The sequence below is a fragment of the Gopherus flavomarginatus genome, chromosome 15 (assembly GCF_025201925.1).
Source record: "Gopherus flavomarginatus isolate rGopFla2 chromosome 15, rGopFla2.mat.asm, whole genome shotgun sequence".
In the NCBI taxonomy this organism is placed as follows: domain Eukaryota; kingdom Metazoa; phylum Chordata; order Testudines; family Testudinidae; genus Gopherus; species Gopherus flavomarginatus.
In genome coordinates this window covers 26,044,453-26,064,483 of record NC_066631.1, presented here as the reverse complement: position 1 = coordinate 26,064,483, position 20,031 = coordinate 26,044,453, and the positions used below count along the sequence as shown (strand labels likewise).

Sequence of the window (20,031 nt, the reverse complement as noted above, 5' to 3'; positions counted from 1 at the left end):
CCTTCTGTCAGCGCTGGACTGCACCACTTGTAGAGCCAAAACAGTAGTAGCTATCATGAGAAATATTTGGCAAAAAAAGTCTAGTGGAGGTAATGGGACCGACACAGCTATACCAACCCTGCATAGAGTAGACAATGCCTCAGGCAGGAATGGTTATAGCTTCCTTTCCTTACCTGTTGCTGCAGGACTCAGCACTGGAAAGCAGCCAGAGAGTTACTGCCCCTGGTTTTATTTATTCAAATCATTCACAACCCTTCTGCAGGACAGATGTATCCTGAAGTCACACACCAGGGGTGAAAGCAAGCCAAGGAAAGACTGAACCCGTATTCAAAACAGCTTTTAGTTCCTACAGAACTATCACAAAATTAGATAGAAGTGACTATGCTTCATGTGTAAGAGGATATTGCACTGTTGCCTCTAATCATCTAAATTACTATTTTCACCTGATTAAATTGTAATCCTATTTTTTTCTGGAAAAAAATAAATCACCCAACAAATATCCAAGTCATTGAAGGAGAAATTTGCCCAAGGCAGAGCCCACTCTATTCATTTACTGAATGTAAGCTTGAAACTGTTCACAATTACAGTTCCCCATTTCCAAAGAAAAAGTACACACCAAAGGAATTTAGTTTATTATTTATTGAAATGAACTAGTGGTCTCTTAACCACTAACAATTCCATTCTTATACAGCACAAATAAAACCTTTATAGTATGTTACATTAGAAACAAATACCACTGTAAGTGTAGTGAGAGTTTTAACCTGCTTAAAGACTCTGATTCCTAGCTGCCCCAGTCTGATTTCCCTGTATGAAATGTATACAGATTTTGAAATAGGGTTCTTAGTGTTAATCTTGTGCGTCATTTGACAAAGCAAGTAGCATGTCTAATGCATCAAGCTATACTGAGTATCCTCCACCCCGCCTGGAAGATTTACATCCTTAAAGTGCGAGGGGGAGATACTTACAAACCAGTTTATTATTCTAATATGCTAAGTAATGTTGACAGATTAGTCATAATTATACTTATTGGGTTCTTGGCACTATGTCAGGTAAGTCCAATACCTCTTAGCTTTCTTCAGTTTCACTCTCCTCCTAAACTTCATCCTTTAAGGTCTGAATAAGAATACGTAGTGGACTTGTCACACTATGCACAAAAGGGGGAAGGTAGTTCTTCAGTTTCATAGTTGCTTTCAACATATGTACAAACAGTGCTAATGATTTATTCACAAGAAGAGCAAAGCCAATCAACACAGCGAGTTCCATGATGGAAGTACCTCCAAGGAATACACACTTTGGCTAACGCAGAACTAGAACCACAACAACTCATCACCATTTGTCTATCCACAGCTCATTTTGCTGAATGTTCAAAGAACTACGATAGTGTATACAAATGAGATTTTTAAAGAACCCTATGGATAAACATGACACGTCCATCTTCATTGCTGTAGTACTTTTATAATCTTTTTAAAAAAACACTACCTACACAGTACTCGTAAAGTGAACAAGGTCACTATTTACAAAGTTTCATACAAATGTCAGCAGAAGTAAAAACCATCAAAACCACATTTTAAATGCCACCTACATTCTAAAATCAAGTTACACCTCTCAATTTAAGTACAGTGCCCACTCTATGTTATAAAGACATTTCCTTAATGTAGATTATTTTAAGGAAGCATTTGCAGCAAAAAAAAATCACACCACGCTGTATATTAAAGAACATTTTGACAAGAGAATTGATCCATCCCTTTATATAGGATCCTACTTGCAATGGTATTTTAATCTCTCTTTCATTATAAAGAGTACAGATTAGTATAGTTCTAAACATCCTATCTACAACAGAAACGACTTGGTTTTTTAACAAAAACAGTTGGGAGACACTGAAATATCACCTACATCTCTCATCCCACCCAGACAGATTAGTACAGTGTCAACTTGGTTTCTGAAAGCAGGATTCAACCCTCCAAAGCTCTCTTGCTCCTCCACCCTCAAACACTGCCAACAGTCAAGCATATTAGTAACCACAAACCAGTATGAACACACACACGGACACACTTTATGAAAGAACATTTTCCCTAAGCAGCTAGAGTTCAGTTACAAGATTGTTACAACTGACTTAATACAAGATTCCCTGACAGTGTATTTTTAAAAATCCATTGAGGGCAATTAACCATACAAATTGCAGATACCACCCTTTAATCTTCTAGAGTACTCGCTGAAAAATCTTTTATAAAAAAGGATGCCTTTTAGGGCCCTTAATCAAAAGAGTTAAGCGATGGCCATTGATTTGAAAGGTATGTTCATAGTCTTACTGGACCAATTGCAAAGAGTGATTTTTAAGGCACATCAGCCACATACATATGTGATAATGCATCGTTTTCTGACAGCAAATTGCATCAGCTTAATTTGTATTTAATTTGCACAGTACAGGTTTGCCTTTTTAGACAAAGTATCCCTGAATGGTCCTGTCATCATTATAAAAATTACTTTAAAAAGAGGAAAATGTAACAAGTAAGAAATATTCCAAAATATTTTTAATAGAAAATTTTACTTGTATTTTACTTGCACTATTTCTTACTAGAAATAGTTGGAAGATAGGTAGATAGTCTTCAGTTCAAAATTCAGACCACACTTCTTATCCCCTCCATCACCGAGAATTTTTCTTAGCTCAAAATACATTGGCACTTGCTAAGTGTGCAATCTACCTGGTTGATTTTACTATGCTTTTGAGAATCTGATTAGGGACATATTTACCATACAAACCCCCTAAACTCCCTGTACACAACCACCACCTCTTGTGGCCTAGCTCATTTTCACGGCAGCTTTATGCTTTGCATTCAGATACGACAGTTAACATACAAATGGCATCACCAAAAAAATTATTTTGAAACAGCAGTAGTTCACAATTAACCATGCTTAAAGCGAGCCATAATAGGAACACAATAGAAAAGTGTATGCTACTCTATTTAAAATCATTTACCATCAGCTAGTGTATTGGGAGACCAGACTTGCAAACAAATTCACCACACATTGTTTCACAACGTGCTAGGCTTACCAATTTCCTTCTCATCACTTTCCAGGCTTTCAGGGAGCTGTTCAGATACCAAGAACTTTGACCATTCTGGTGCCTTTGATCTTTTAGAGGCAGAGTTAGCCCAACAGCCTACCTTCCAGACTAGATGCTATTATGCTAATATTAGCATGTAGCCACTACAAAATTCTAGGGGAGAAACAACTAGATGAGTTATGGTTTGTGTAGAGAAAAAATATTCTATTTTGACCTTTAAGGGAAAGTCGTCCCTGGACCGTTCCTAATGGAAAATTATTTCAACCACTTCTAAACTGGGAGATGGTAATTTAAAAAACAGGTGCCTCTAGATGAGAGATGGAGAAGATTTGAGGCCAGGCTTTTTTGTAGGTGTCATTGTTTTAGGCTGCACTGGTGAGAGATTTGGGGTCAGAGGAAGTTTAGAATATGAGCTATGCTGCCCAGCGGTGGATTAAAAATGTAGGCTTGTGACTCTGGCTCCAGTTCCTTGAATCACCACAATGAAATCCGAGCTTCCAAAGTCATGAAAATATATATTATAACCCACATACTTAGAGAAATTAAGCAAACACACAGTCAGAACCCTCCACAGCAAGCGTGGGAAAAAAACGAGATTGGGGTGGGATAAACTAGGGTGTGGGGATGGAGGGTGTTTTGAATTTGAAGTTGATATTAGGAGTTTTCTTTACACAGGCCAAAAAAATTGATCATCTAGTACCAAAAGTGGTGAATCTATAATAATTTCTGGTGACAAAGGATACAGGGAGCTGAACAGGGTGTGCACACAAACTTCTCGCCACCATGAACATTCATGATAGATCACAACTACTAGCGGAAAACAGATGCTCTATAATATCCGCAGGGTCGCCAGTATGCCAATGACATGCTGATCTCAGTTTTAATGGTATTATACCTTTGTTTTATATTTAAAGACCAGCCTGAGTTAGGCAACCAATTTGTCTCCCCCCACCTCCAGGAGTTAACATAAGGCATTTGGACAATAACCTACATAAGAAACATTTGTCCATGCAGAATAAATATCACTCTCAACTTATCAAACATTTGGCAACTTCCTGGATGGCCTATTTGGATCTCAGAGTAAATGCTTTTAACAGACTTATTTAGAAGTTACATATTAACAGTCTTCAAACTGCAGCCACTGACCCAACTTCCTAGAAATCCAGTGCTTACGAACTGCAGCTTCTTGATTCCGTCTTCCCCCCATAGGCCATATCATTTAAAGGCACTGAAAGAAAGCCTTTTATATTCCCAGCTTTCAACACTGCCAGTTTCCTGCAGCACAGGAAGAAGTGTGTTCAAATCCTGTCCCCAATCCTTGTATCCCCAAGATGCAGCTAATGGAACAGTATTATAAGGGAAAGACTTCTTAACCATAGCTGGTGATCAGTTTACTTGTGCTGAGTTTCTGCTTAATACTGCTTTTAAAGTGGCAGATATTTTGGGGGAGTATCCCCAGCTATCTCTTCTGCTCTTCCTATGGCTCAGGTACCTAAGTAGACTTGGGAGTCTTATTTCTCCATATTTATATTGTCTTAACTATGCTCAGTGTAATGTTTTTCTGCATGAAAACAGGAACAATGTGTAGGCCTTTCTCCACATGCTGTCAGCCTTCAAAAGTTTAGTATCTAGGATGCGCAAGATCTATCCCCATAGCCAGGTTAAGTAGCAGGAAACTGAAACCAAAGGAAACTGAAACTCAAGAGCTCCTCTGTAAGTTGGCACCTGCTAAGGGTAAAATCTACCTGGCTGCTTTTTCTAAAACTTTAGAAAATCTAATGCAAGAGTGTCTGTTTAGAGTTTGTGCACCTCTGATTCTAAGAGCAAATTTACTGTATACAACCACTAACATTGCGGCCTAGACCTGAGGTTAGTTTTTCAAGCAATACACCACTTCCATCCATTGCAGATTTATGCTTACCGTTCAAATACAGTTACCACACATCAAATACCAATGGATGAAACAGAACGTTCTTTTGAGACAAATGGTTTACAATTAACCATGGTTAAATCAGGCTGCAATGGGAACATAATACGACGACAGACAAATATGCTAGTTTATTAAAACCATGTATCATCACTAGATTAGAGAGACCATACTTATTATGCAAACAAAACTACTGCACAGTGTTTCACAACTTATAAAATTACCCCTCTATTAGCGCTCTCCAGGCTTATCTAAGGAACTGTTCAGGAGCCAAGAACTTTGACCAATCTGCTGCCTTTGAACTCCCAAGGGGAGGGTTAGCCAAAAGTCCTATTTTTAGACCAAAGGATTTCCTGATCAGATTTCCTAGTAATTGCTAGCAAGTACCAAGGGTTAGGAGGAAAACAGCCTATTGAAAAATCATGGTTTGGATAGAAAAACAAATTATTTTCTGTTCTATATTGTATTATTCTAAAGTTCTATTACCACCGTTAGAGGAAGACAGCTCATGAATCATTCTAGCCAAAGAGAAATTACAGAAGCTTCAGGACACTGGAAGATGAGGGACAGAACACAGAAACCCCCAGACAAGAGAGGAGAGCAAGACAGACACATTTTGGACTCTGCTTCTATATCATTGATCCAGTTTGGAGTGGGCAGGCTCAGGAGGGATTGGGCATATGAGGTTATGGTGCTTTAATTGGGCACAAAATGATATAGCTAGCCAGGACTGGATTAAGTATCCTGCCTCCTGGAGTCACATGATGGAAGATTACTCCAAACAGTGACTCTACCGTATCACGGGGGTTGCCAGTACAACCTTTCTAAACAACTGATTGGTTGGTCTCCTCAGAGATAGCTTTCCAAGCAGCAAAACTTGTCCTAAATTATTACTATTCAACACTAACTACCCAGTGCAGGTAACGTAAATAAAGTTATCATTTACAAAGTTGCATACAAAGTGTTAGCAGAAGCATAAACCATCCAAAATGGGCATTTAAAATGCTACCTGCGTTCTAAAACCATGTTACACCTCGCCATTTGAGCTCACTGTCCACTTTAATGTTATAAAAATGTTTCCTTAACTCTGATTCTTTTTAGAAGTATTTGCCATTTGTAGCACACATTTCAAATCAAACCACACTGTATATTAAAAGAATATTTTGGCAAAAGAATGGAGCCATCCCCTTATATAGGATCCAATTTGCCAATAGCATTTTAACATTTTCATTATACACAGTACAGATTCATATAGTTCTAAACATCCTATCTATAGCACAATTTACTCTTTAACTATAACAGATGAGTTGGAAACAGTGTCGGAAGGTGGGAGGCGTGAAATAGCCCCTGCATCTCTTACCCAACCCAGTCAGATTAGTGTGGTATAATTTGTGTTTCTGAAAATAAGACTTCAAAAGCTTTCCAAAGCTCTCTTCTTCCTCCACCCCCCAAACATTGCCATTAAGCAAGCACACAAGTAACTACAAAGCAGTTTGCACGTACACCAATACTCATTAATGGCCAAGCATTTTCCATGAACATCTGGAGTTCAGTTTTGAGACTGTTATAACAACTGAAACAGTCATTGTGACAGTGTCTAAAAACCAAACTAATCATCCACTGAGAGCAATTAAGCATACAAATAGCAGATACTGCCTTATTCTAAAGCACTAGGTGAAAAATCTTTCATAAAAGAAAGTGTCCCTACATCAAAAGGGTTAAGCAATGGCCATTGATTTGAAAGATACGCTAATATTCTAGTAAGAATATTATAATCACAAGTACTGATCCTAAGGCACCTCAGCCACATGCATATGTGATAATGCATTGTTTTCAGACAGTAAATTGCACCAAATTAATCTGTATTTAGTTTGCAAAATACAGTTTGTTTGTTTTTTAAACAAAGTATCCCTGAATGGTCCTGTTATCATTAAAGGTACTAAAAACAGACAAATTTAACAAGTAATAAAAAATATTTTGGACTATTTCTCAGTAATACCAATAATGGGCTATACCACTCAAAAAAGAGTTAGGTACATAAAATGCAGTGCAAAATTCAAAATATGCTTATCTCATCCCCGCTATTGTTTCTGACGAATTTTTTAACCCAGAAAATAAGTTGGCAATTGATAAGCATAAAATCTACCTGGTTATTTTTACAAAGCTTTAGCAAATCTAATCTGAGTGTCCGTTTATCGGTTTTGTACCCATCTATCAACCTGGTAGCTCTAGACCTGGGTTTATTAGTTCTACAGCAGTTTTATGCTCAGCATTCAGATTCAATGGTTACTAGCCAGATCCTAGCACTGGTAGCACAGAACATTCTTAGTGAAAGACACAGTTCACAATTAATCATGCATATATGAAGCCTCAATGGCAACACAATGCCAAGAAAAGACACTTTAAAAAAATCACGTGCCACCATACAGAGAGAGAGACCATACTTATGCAACCAAATCCACTGCACATCATTTCACAACTTGCTAGGTTTACAAAATTCCCCCTCTTTCCAGATTTATGTAGGGGGAGCTGTTCAGGTACCCATCTGCAGTCTCTGATCTTCAAATGGGAGAGTTAGCCATGTAGTCCTATTTTCAGACCAGAGGGTTTCCTGTTATGAGATTATTTATTATTAGCAACTATCAAACTTCAGGGGGAAATAACTAATTGGGAGTCAGAGGGTTTACATAGAATGAGGGGGGGAAATCAAATAAAGAATCTGTTTTACCCTTATAAGAAAAAAAGGCACTGGAGCCTTCCAAGCAATCTAACACTTTCCTGGACAGTGAGAGATGGTGGTTTGAAAAAGTCTACCTCCACATACAAGATGCAGCAGATTCTGAACTATGCTTCTTACATCATTGTTCTAACTAGTGGAAGGGCAAAGGTTGATTGAGGCTGGGAGAGGCTGGGAATATGAGTTTGTGGAATTTTGATCAGTCATCAAACAATATGGCTGCTCAGGGCTGATTAAGACATGGGCTTGCGCCTAGGGCCCTGGTTCCAGGAGTCACACAATGACATCAAAGCTAAACGTGTGTAGAGATCCCACTTCTCCCCCAAATGGCATGGGAATGGGAGGACAAACTAAGCAAGATGCAAACAGCCATCCTAGAGAGTTTTGACTATTGGAGGGAAGGGTAATTGTACATTTCAGATGAAAAAGAATTTCAAACACTGCAGGACAAAAGATGATGGTGTCTAGGGGCAAGAAGTGCCTCTAAATAAGAGGCAGAGCAGAGAGGTTGAGAATATGCATTTGTGGACTTTGAATGGGCACCAAATGAGATGACTGCCCAGTGCTGGATTAAGAGAAATTTAGGCCTAGCACCCTGGGTACTGAAATCACAGGACAACATCAAAAGTTACACTTGTGTAAAAAAAATTGCTTCTTAAACCCATGGCATGAGAAGGACAAATTAAGCTAAAAGTAAGCAGCTACCCTAACAGCAAGGCAGGAAAGTGGGGAAAACAGAAGGAGGCTAGTGAGACTAGCTTCAAGAGGGTGTGGACGGTGAAGTTTCTACAAAAATATGAACTGGCACTACAAATAGTTTTCTTTACATGGCTTCCAGGATCAATCACCTAATAGAGAAAGATATTCGGTTACTTATTTCAAAAGACCAAGACTTTCAGGAAATTAACAATGTACAGAAGTGAAAGGTGTGCATTTTTATTGTGAAAAACCCAAAGCAATAACAAATTTAGGAGTCAAAAATATTTTAAGAATTAACGTTTTTCAAAATAAGCTACCGAACATTTTCTGATTAGCAGACTCTGAGAAAAAAGTTAGTGTACCCAGCCACCGATGTGGAGCCTTGGGTTTATTTCAAAGAATGCAGGTCATTTCCACTGCAGCTTTATGCTTAGCATTTAGATACAATGGTTACCACCCAAATACCAGCACAGAAAATTCTTTTGAGATATAAATAGCTCACAATTAACCATGCTTAAAATCTAGCCGCAATGAGAACACAATACCATGTCAGACAAGTATATTATTTTCCTTAAAATCATTTACCATCACTGAAGTATTGAGACCATACTTATAATGCAAACAAATCCACTGCATTGTTTCACAACTTGCCAGATTTACAAAATTCGGCCCCACCACCTTCCTACAAAAAATAGTTTACATAGTCACTGATTTTAAGAAACAGAAAAGAAAATGATTATTTACTGAGTGCAATTTCACAACCCTATGTTGCAGCCCAAACTTTGTGTTCCATTGTGCAAAGCACAGAGGTTTTCCATTGCCTATATTAAGTCTCTGAGAGGGAGAGAGAAAGGACTAAAATTTAAGCACCAATACATGAGTTAGGCGCACTAATGTATTCACTGTAGGATAAAGCCAGGATGTGGTGGAAGACGAGGTGGTGGTCTTTGGGGCAGTGCTGGAGGGAATTGTGATACAAACTGAGATGGGTATCCTGGCTGTGGCATTTGACCTGCAGATTGAACTCCCACTCGTGGGGGAAGAGGAGGGTATGGAACTCCTGGATAAGAAAGAGCTGGTCCTGAATCCATTGCTGCAGTAAATGGAGTGGGGAGGCGTCCTGCTGGGACTGATGGAGGAGGTGGGGGTGGTATTCGCCGGGGCATAACTGAGGGAGGAGTGTTTGCATCTGAAGAGTAGAAAGTTTGAGGTGCTGGTGTTGTCTCAGGTGCTCTTGGCTGAGGCTGCTGCTGAACCTGGGGAAGTCTCTGTCCCTTCAGCACCATCTCTTGGAGCTTCTCAATTTTTACACGTCGCAAGTGAGCCAGTTTACGTTTGCTCTGGTATTCATCAATGAATGAATCCAGCGATATTTCACCATCAAGAAACTTTTCTGCCATATTCTGTCAAACATTGAATAACCCTGTTAGAAAGTAATATGTTCTGAAGGAATCAGAAATAGCTTATATCCTAACAGCATTGTGTCTCCTTTCCTGTCATTTGTTCCAGCTTGCACATGGAAGACAGAATACTGTGTACTTTACAATTCCAAGCAATGCTTTTCTCAGTTATTTCTCAGATGCATTTTATTTCATCTCTGTTCAGCTATCATTTTGTGCCCAAGCCATGGTAGCAAGAACATTTAAACCTGGCTCTTGCTTAGTAGGGCTCTCATGTTTCCCTGACCTATGGAAACATGAATGAATCACATTCAACAGTTTTCCAGATGGCTGGCCAAACCATTCATTTTATGATTCAGCATTGCCAATACTGACCAGGAAACCACTTAGAACCCTGCAAGCAAGAACTGGTTCCAGCATCAGTAGAGAGTGAGAGATCAGTATTAAACCATGTTTTTAGTCTACTCATTCTCACTGCCTGGACAAAGTGAGGCTTTGGTAAATGCTATTTTAATCAAGACAGGCAACAATACATTTCAATATAACCAATTATAATTTGCCCTGAACATGACTTTTTGAGATTACAAGTCAGTTTTAACAGGTTTGGTTATTACTCTTAACAAGCAGTGTTGTGAAAACAGGCCAATGTCCCACAGGCAATTCACAAATAGAGCCAACCACGTCAATGCCTGTACAAACCTGAGCACAGTGAGGGGTGACCAGATACTACACAGATATGCAAGAATCATAATGGAATATTCCATTGCTGCGGAGGAGGCTTTCCTCCTCCCCCAGAACACTGCACACTCATTATCCTCATTACATTTTCAGTTTGAGCAAGAGAGAATGGCTCACGTCAGTTTTTCATTTCACCCAGACTCCAAGAGTGACTGACATGTTTTTTAGATTAATACATGCACCTGGCAAAGAACATTACATCTGGATGTTTATTTAGAAGAAATTCTACACAGACATGCTATTGGGTTGAAAACAACCTGAGGGCACATCTACACTATGGGGATTATAGCAGCTCAGCTAGGCACCACACCTATGCCAGTATAACCCCATAGCACTGACAACCTATAGTGATGGAAGGGGTTTTCCCGTCACTCTAGGAACACTGCCTCCCTGAATGATGGTAGCTAGGTCAACAGAAGGATTCTTCTGTTCCCCTATCTGCATCTACACCAGGGATTAGGTTGACATAGCTATGGCACTCAGGGGCATGAATTTTTCACACACACCCCCGAGCCTGTAGCTGTGTGTCTATGGCCTGAGCATGCTTTCCACATACAAGCTAGAGAAAAATTATAGTATTTATGTTAAAAATTTTTAAAGTAAGCTTGCAATCCTTACTCAGACAAAATAATTCCCACTGAACTCAAGTGGCTGTTTGCAAAAGTGTTAAGTGATGGTTTGGGCCCTATTCTTTGAAAAACCCTTAGATCTAGGATATCTTTATTTAATAGTATGTTACAACTGAGTATGTTCAAAGCCTTGCATAACTGAGATGAGGAGCAGAATCTCTTATTAGCACTATCCAGGTACTGCTATTACCTCAGTGTCTTCTTCAATCTTCGCCCCCTCTGTTTGAAGAAGTGCTAATAGTGTCTCCAGGGAAGCACTGCTGGATTGTTTATCTGTAATAATTTGAAAAGAACAGTTAACGGACCAGCTGTTACAAGCGATAATTTCTGACTGAAATTATACAGATCTAATAAGGATAAGGCTTCTTTTAAAGGCCAAACATACTGTTTGATTATTTAGTCTTTGTATTACTCCAGACAGGAGGCTTCTACGCAGAAAATGCTAATGTGTTTTCTGAGAATTTCATTTAAAAATTACTCACTACAGTAAACTTATAAAAGAAAAAAATTAAATGAACTTAAGTTGATAAATGTGTTAAGATAAAATACTTCATAACTTGAAGTATGAAGCAAGAATGTATTAAATGCAATATTATATTCAGTCTAGGTCTGAATTTTCATTGGGTTGGACAATCTCAGGAAAGAAAAATTTGAGGGTTTTTTTTAACATCAGCTGAAATTTGATCATATGCAGATAAAAGATCAACAGTAATTAGGTATGTATGTTCTTTTAATCATAGAAAGGAATGTTTATTCCAACAATACATTTTGTCTCTAGTTCTTTTTACTAGGTAGCAGAAGATGTATTTAATAATTAAGGCTACATTTTAGTCACAGGTATTTTTAGTAAAAGTCACAGACAGGTCGCAAGCAGTAAACAAACATTCACGGCCCATGACCTGTCTATACCTGTGACTAAAACTTGGGAGGGGGGGTGTCCCTGTGGCGGCCTCGGGTGCTAGGGGAGGGCAGCCTAGGTGCTGGGGGGCAGGCAGCAGCGTGCAGCCCAGGATCACAGCTGCTGCTGGAGTGGGGGATTGGCAGGGCCAGCAGACTCCCTACCTGGCTCCCGCGCCTCCCCTCCGCCCCAGCAGCAGCAGAGTTTGGGTGTGGGAGGGAGCAGGGGCACAGATCAGGGTGAGGCAGGCAATGGGTGACACTTACCTTGGGAACTCCCCAGAAGCGGTGACATCCCACTCATCTGCTCTGCGCATTGCCTCCGCCCAGAGTGCTGGCTTTGCAGATCCCATCGGCTGGGAACTGCAGCCAATGGGAGCTACGGGTGCGGTATCTGCAGGTGGTGGCAGTGAACAGAGCTACCTGGCCATGTCTCTGCCTAGCAGCTGAGCAAGGGCGATGTCACTGCATCCAAGGAGTCCCCCAGATAACTGCCGCCCAGAGCCCACCTCACCCCATCCCGTGCCCCAACCCACTGCCCCCTCCCACAGCCAAAATCTGTTGCTGCGGGGAGGGGAGGCGGGGGTGTTGGCCCAAGACTGCCCCAGAAGCAGCTGGTACGACTGGCACAGGGGCTGTGTGAGCTGCCCCTGAACCAGGCACACCAGCCACTGCAGTAGTCATGGAGGGAATCTGTGACCTCAGTGACAAACTCGCAGCCTTATTAATAGTCTATGAGAACAGTGGGATTTTCCAGATCTCCTATCGACTGTGAGTTTGTTGGGGGCAAGGATGATTTTTTTTGTTCTGTGCATTTGGAGTGCCTAAAACAGGAGTGGCCAACCTGTGTCTCCGGAGCCACGTGCGGCTCTTCAGAAGATAATATGCTGCTCCTTGTATTGGCACTGACTCCGGGGCTGGAGCTACAGGCACTAACTTTCCAATGTGCCAGGGGGTGCTCACTGCTCAACCCCTGGCTCTGCCACAGGCTCTGGCCCCACTCCACCCCTTCCTGCCCCCTCCCCTGAGCCTGCCGTGCTCTCGCTCCTCCCCAGAGCCTCCTGAACACCACAAAACAGCTGATCGGGAGGTGCGGGGAGGAAGGAGTAGGTGCTGATTGGCAGGGCTGGGAGAGGTGGGGGGAGCAGATGGGGGACTGCTGACATATTACTGTGGCTCTTTTGCAATGTACATTGGTAAATTCTGGCTCCTTCTCAGGCTCAGGCTGGCCATCCCTGGCGTAACACAATGAAGTCCATCCAGATCTATGACTAGGGCTCCTAGGTGCTATGGTAGTACAAATAAATAATAATAATATAGACTGATCTATAATCCAAACATTACTATTTTGACACTTCAGTTCTTTTACTCACACTGATATTCTATATGCACACAGCTAAGAATTAAGGACATGCGTCAGAAAAGAGAGAGTATATCTATCCATATTTTAGAACAAGAGAGAAAAGTACAGGAAAATAGGAGATATAGAAGAACAAGAACATGTTATACCCAGCTTGGTTTTCTTGATCTGATATGCTTCAAAAAGAACTTGCAGCTCCTGATATTTCTGGTTCAAACTTGCTTTCAGAGAGTCCAATTTTGGTTGGTACAAAAGATTGCCCTCAGCCAGACTACGGTTGCTGGCAAGAGTCATTTCCTTGCTAAGCTGAACATTTTGGGCCTGCAAAAGAAAGATATGTAAGGTATAATGGGACAATGATATACTAGACAAATACTGATATCTATACAGACAACACAAGACTTCTATAAATTTGACCAAGCAGCAAAATCCAAACTGTCTTGAGTCATCCTCATCAACACTGAATCAGATCCTGATAGTTTTGGACAATGCATAGTAAGCCAAAAAACTAAAGATGGGAAAGACCTATTAGGTAATCTTGTGCAACCCTTATTCCAATCATTGTAGATTTGTTTCCCACCATATCTTCTGTGCTCTGTCCAGTCTAGTATGAAAATCCATTTCAAAAACTGTGCTTTAGCCTTATGCTAAAAAAGTAACAAAGCAGCTCTAGAAGACACAGGTAAGCTGTATACGGCAAGGAGCATATTAGAAATGCCTACAATAGAAAGGACTATTGTGGGAGAGGCTCATGAATGTTGGAGACAAACTTAAAAGGAACTGCACCTATGGAAATCTCTACCACAGGAAATAAGAGTGGAATCAATCACTTTCAGAATGGAATGAAAGACTTATTTCTTTGATTTTGCTTTCACTTCCTTCACACATAAGCAGAAAGCTTATGAAATTGTCGTCTCTGGCACAAAGTGACAAAAATGATGACGAATATAGTAGTTTTTAATTTTTAAATACTTGGGAGGCACTCATGCTTTGGAGAAGAGAACCATAGGAGTTGCACATTTTTTTTCTTCCTTTTTTGCAAAGGGGAAGAGGAATCACTGATACTGGTATGTTTTTGCAAGTACAGATTTTTTTTAATTTAAATTTTTAAATCATGGACCAAAGTAGAAACTGGAATAGTTCTAGCTCTCGCTACATTCCTGAAAGAGCCAGGTTTGATATTTTGAATATGGTTGTGGCTAGCCCAGTCTTCTCCCACTGTAGACAGAGCTTTTGGGGAGTTTATTCAGAAAATATCTGCAAGGAAGTGGGAGTGTGTGTGCATTTCATCATTTGAAGAATTTATTCTAACCCCAATTCTAAATCTATGTGAAAGATGTCTGGTCTACTGGTCAAGTCATAGGATTGCGAGTCCAGAGTTTTATGTTCTATTCCAGGCTACACTGACTCACAGTGTGTCCTCTTACAAGTCATTTAATCTATGTGCATAAATTTCTCCCTCTTTAAAACGGTGATCGCTGAAGGGTAAAGCAAGGCTTTTTTGTAAAAGGTGTTGAGATCCCAGAATAAAAAATGTAAACTGAGTGCAAAATATACCATCCTTCCTCTATTACTGAAAAGCAAAAATCAATAATTGCTTCCTTTATGGTTCCCTTTCCTACACATAGTTCCCAAATAGTGTTAATAAAGCAATCCTGGGTTATGGGCAAAAGTTTTTTTTTTTTTTCCCCAGTTTAATCCTTCCAATTGACACATCCTAGTTTGAATGACGCTGTTCTCAAAGAATGAAGGGCCAGCTCTCAAAAAGTAAGAAACAAAGACCACTGTAGGAGATATTCCAAGTTTGTTCAAAACCAGTAATTTTTCAAGAAAGTCTTCATGAGACTTTGGGAAAGCAGAGCATTGTGGGAAAGGCTGCCTGGGCAGGATTTCAATTTAGACTTCAAAACAAGATTCAGACATCAAAAGGGAAACATGGAAGAGATTTTATTTCAGTTGTTCAGTCTGAATCAAAACCACGGTACTCTTTTCCCATGGCCTGCCAGGGGGACTGATTCTCTGACACTTGCCTTTACTACTTAACCCAATGAAAGATCTCTACAACTTTCAGTAGTTTGTGTTCTTTGCCTGCTGGACTAACACAGTGTCTATCATCCTGCACTATTTATTCTCACAAGAAATTTTATTTATTTCTTCATCCTCTTGTGCCTTTTGATAGGAAGATTTTGCGTCCATGGTAAATTTGGGAGCGCAGTGGTACACCAGTGTCCCTTGTGAAATAATCCCTGGTAGCATGCCACAAGGTGCATCATGCCTCACGCAAACATTGTAGGCAATTCAGGGCTAAGGCTCTATCAGCCCTAAGTCCCTAGTCTGCTCCCCAACAACTTTCAGCATTATGCTCCTCCTGCCTCTGTGATCCCTCCTCCAACTGCCACAGAACTGTGACCCAGCCGCTCCACAGCATAAGGAGAAGAGCAGGAGCAGATTCACCACACTGCACTTTGTGGCCTAAGCAATGCTCAAGCTGATTCTCCACACTACCAATGTGCTCCCTGTTTAAATTCTGATCAGCTTTATACTAGAGAGTTGCACACTTTGTTACTTCTAAGGGCTAAGTGTGAGTGCACTGCAAACACCAGGAGCTCCTTGCATCTCACCATTCTCCTCACCCGACAAGTGACCTGTGTGCCACTCTCCTATCTCTTCTGTTTCAGACTTCCCGCAGCTTCAGACCCACTCCCTCATACCAAGGGATCTGTGTGCCCCAGCTGTCCCCTCCCCATGTCAGGGGCTCTGTCTCCCCTCATTCACTCCACCAGATCACAGGGGCTCTGTGTCTCCCAATTCTACATTCCCTCACCATGCCAGAAGCTCATTCCCTCAACCCTTTGGCTCCCATTCATTCTTCTGCCACACGCCAGGGGCTCTGTGTTCCCCATGTCTACCTTCCTCCAAACTATTGTCTTATCTCCCCACTAGGGATTTTGCGTACGGCCCTTTCGCCCATGCCAAGGGCTCCATGTGTTCCCATTCCTCCTTCCCCTCACCCCCATGCCAGGGCCTCACTCTCCTCTACATCAGGAGCTCTCTGTGTCCTCGATCCCCCCATATTTTTCCTTTCTTTCAGGGTGTCAGTTTAAAACTATATTGGGAGAACAGGCAGAGCTAAGATGGGGGTACTGCTATGCTGGAACATGTTAATGGCTGCCATTAAGAGATTCCTCAATCCATGGACAACTACATTAGTTGCTGAAGTGGCTGGTTTTGTTAACCAGATGCCGGGGGCTACAAGTGTCCTCCCTTTTCCCCTTTCCCCCAAACCAATAGGGTTCTGGCCACTCCCTGAAATTCTGGAATTGATCAGTTGCAACACACAGATCATCAAGCTGAGCATTAAACCTCGCTTTGCTTACCCAATAAAGAGAATTAATAATAAAATTACAACTTGCACTTCTGTTACCTAAAAGGTTTGAATATATTAGCTCCCTTTACTGTCTGCATTCCTAAAATATTTGGTTAAGCTGAAACTGCCAAAAAATCTCTCTGCATACATGACTTCTGGTTTCCCTTCTCCTTTTCCTTGAATTAAACTCAACTGTAAGTCTCTGTCCCCAGAGTGACCTTATTACTGGATTGTTTGGTTTTTTGTTTTTTTGTTTTAATTATGCAAGTTTTTCCATTTACCTTTGTTTATTGTTCTCTCCCTAATCCTACCCATGTTATCAGTTTTACTCCTTAATATTTCCACCTTGTCCACCCATCTGTTTATTTTAGCTGCTGCTTCCTTCCTCTCATCTGCCTTTTGTATAGACTTTGTGCCAACGTCTGCCCATTTCCTAGCTTAACATGTAGTTCTCCAATATGCCAGTGTGCATGCAGACTAAAACTTGGTATTATTAAACAAACTGCATTGGCAGAGGGACTAAATCTTTCAAGACCAACAGATACAACGCCTACATTTTGTGAAGTGCTGTAGACACACCTACATGTAGTATTTTGTGCAGTCATGTTATACAGAGATAGACAGATACTTTTAACAGTCAGGCCAACGGACTCCTTCCAGGACAGAATGCCAATGACTAAGAACATGTGATGCCCAGCACCAAGACCAAAACCACCTTTTATTATAAAAAAAAAACAGATTATACCAATATTATTCACTGATAGTACTACCTTAATTAAGATGAATCCCATTTAATTCAGTAAGGATGCTTATGGAATACAATACTACTAAACATTAGAAAGGATGGAAGAACCTGGCTCACAGTACTTTGGCATTTATACACCACTTTCTATCTTCAAAACATTGTCTATCCGTTAATGAATCCTCAGAAACATCTCTGAAGTTGGTACGTATGTATGAAATTCCCTATTTCTGAGACGAGAAAGCTGGGAGTTCAAGGGACCTGCTCCATGCCACAGAGGGAACTAGGATCAGAAGCCAAGTGTTCCTAGCCTCCAGTCCTGTGCTCAGACTGCATCGAAATAAAAAGAACGTTTATTTTCAAAGCACTAAGGGCAGTGTCAACAATGTCTTCAGAAGTAATTGTTTCCTTTCGAAAGACTCTGGATTGTATGTAATGCTTTAATCTGCCAACTTCCAAACACTGCCTAATGCTGTATTTAAAATGCATATCATCCTTAACACACCTCTACCCTGATTTAACACTGTCCTCGGGAGCCAAAAAACCTTACATTATAGGGAACTTGATTTGATCTGCAGGAGTGCACAGCCCCGCCCCCCTGGAGCGCAGCTTTACCGTGTTATATCCGAATTTGTGTTATAATGGGTGGCCTTATAAACGGGTAGAGGTGTACTTGAGGTATAGTAAGAGCTATATCTTGCCCTTATTTTTTGTACTCTTCTACCTGACCCATCTCACTCACTCAGCACACCAGTAAGTCAACGGTGATATAGATCCAAAACTCAAGTTATTTCTTTCAATTTAGGACAAACTGAATTTGCCATTTTGTTTTACTTTCAGAGGATTTTCCCAGAATAAAGGGCAGCAAGTCCCAACCACATATTTTCAACCTTATTCACTCCAGTCCCTGAAGGGGGCGGGGGGGGGGGGAAAATCACTTCTATCCAAATCCAATGCTAAAAACTGTCTAATATTTCATGGTTGCTTCCAATTGTTCATCCTCATCCTGCCACCTAAAGCACTGAAAAAAACCTCCTGCAATGGTTTGTCATTCTTAAAAGCTTGAAAATAAGTTATTCCCCTTCCCCCCCACACCCCAATTTTGCCAGATTCCATTTGCTCAACATCATTCTACCCTCTTTGCCTGTCCTTCCCTGCGTTTTGAATGGAACTGAAAAAAAACTATGTCTGTTCTTAGTTAACAACCTAATACAACCTCATCAGTTTCCTATCAACACATCTACCATCAGCACAACTCTTAACAGCTTAGATATCTGCTAAAGAAATAGGAAATGGAGGGGAACACAGCACACTGTATATACAGGAACCAAACAAAATATAAAATGCTTCTCTCCTTTACCTCACCAATGGAATAGTCAGACAAAGGTTTTCCCCAATCACACCAATTTACAATCAAATCTAGGTATTGTGTATCTGTAAGGATGGCTATAATTCAGGTTGGTCAGCTGTTAAATACATATAACATAGCTAAGCAACACTCAGTGGGATAAAGGAGACAAAAATCTACAAATAGCTGAAAAGCGTAAACACCAGGAGGAAAAGGGATGATTTAGTGAAATAAAGGGTGTAAAATTAGGAAAAGGAAGAAAGTTAGGACGGGAATGAAATCTTCTTAGTGACAGCAGGCTGTGAAATGGTTTCTCAAGAAGTAGAGAGTATCAGGAGGTAGCTATGTTAGTCGGTATCCACAAAAACAACAAGGAGCCTGGTGGCACCTTAAAGACTAAAAGATTTATTTGGGCATAAGCTTTCGTTTATGCCCAAATAAATCTGTTAGTCTTTAAGGTGCCACCGAACTTCTTGTTGTTTTCAAGGAGTAGAGGCTCCATCTTTGGCATGTTTAACACTAGACAAAACTATAGCAAATGTACAAAAGGAAACAAACTGGTTTTGGCACGCAGATGACAGACTGGATAAACTAACAGGTCTTTTCTAGTTCTAGATTCTAGAATTTCATTATCTGAGCTTCACAGGCTGCCCTACCACTGTTGTGTAATGAAGGAATATTCCCCATTTCAAAACCTGCCCCATTCCCAATGGCTGACACACAAGCCAATTTAAGTAATAGAAGATTTGGCAATTCAGTCAACTGACCAGTCCAATATTCCAACAGCAGCACTCTGATGTAGGTGGCGGACTCCATTTCTGATTGCATCATGGTGTCATTGTTTCATTTTTTAGAACTTCATTTAATTGGGCTTCATGTTTTTCTGAGTTAAAACAACATGTTAAGTAATTTGGTTACTTGATTAGGCACAAATGTCTAAGGCTAAGCCTACTGGAGAACAGAGACTTACTCTTTTTTGTTACTGTTCTAATAAATTAATGCTTTAAAATATCTGACCAATAATTTTTGGAGAGGTCAAATGCCCAACCCTGCAATACCCTTTATGTTACCTTGGAGAACACATTTAAATTATAAATGCTGGGAGTAAGCATGGTCTGAAGGA

General features: G+C 40.5%; 1 protein-coding gene across 1 annotated transcript in view; it reads right to left on the bottom strand.

Moving 5' to 3' along the window:
* Nucleotides 1-609: 609 nt before the first annotated feature.
* VPS37B (VPS37B subunit of ESCRT-I) overlaps nt 610-20,031 on the bottom strand; it is a 31,096-nt gene continuing 11,674 nt past the window's right edge. Inside the window, exons 2-4 of the mRNA XM_050924307.1 lie at nt 13,601-13,772; nt 11,385-11,467; nt 610-9,830 (exon numbers count right to left, since the gene is read on the bottom strand). Of these exons, the coding sequence (XP_050780264.1) occupies nt 9,327-9,830; nt 11,385-11,467; nt 13,601-13,772 (759 nt within the window). The 3' untranslated portion in view covers nt 610-9,326. The remainder of the gene's footprint in view (nt 9,831-11,384; nt 11,468-13,600; nt 13,773-20,031) is intronic.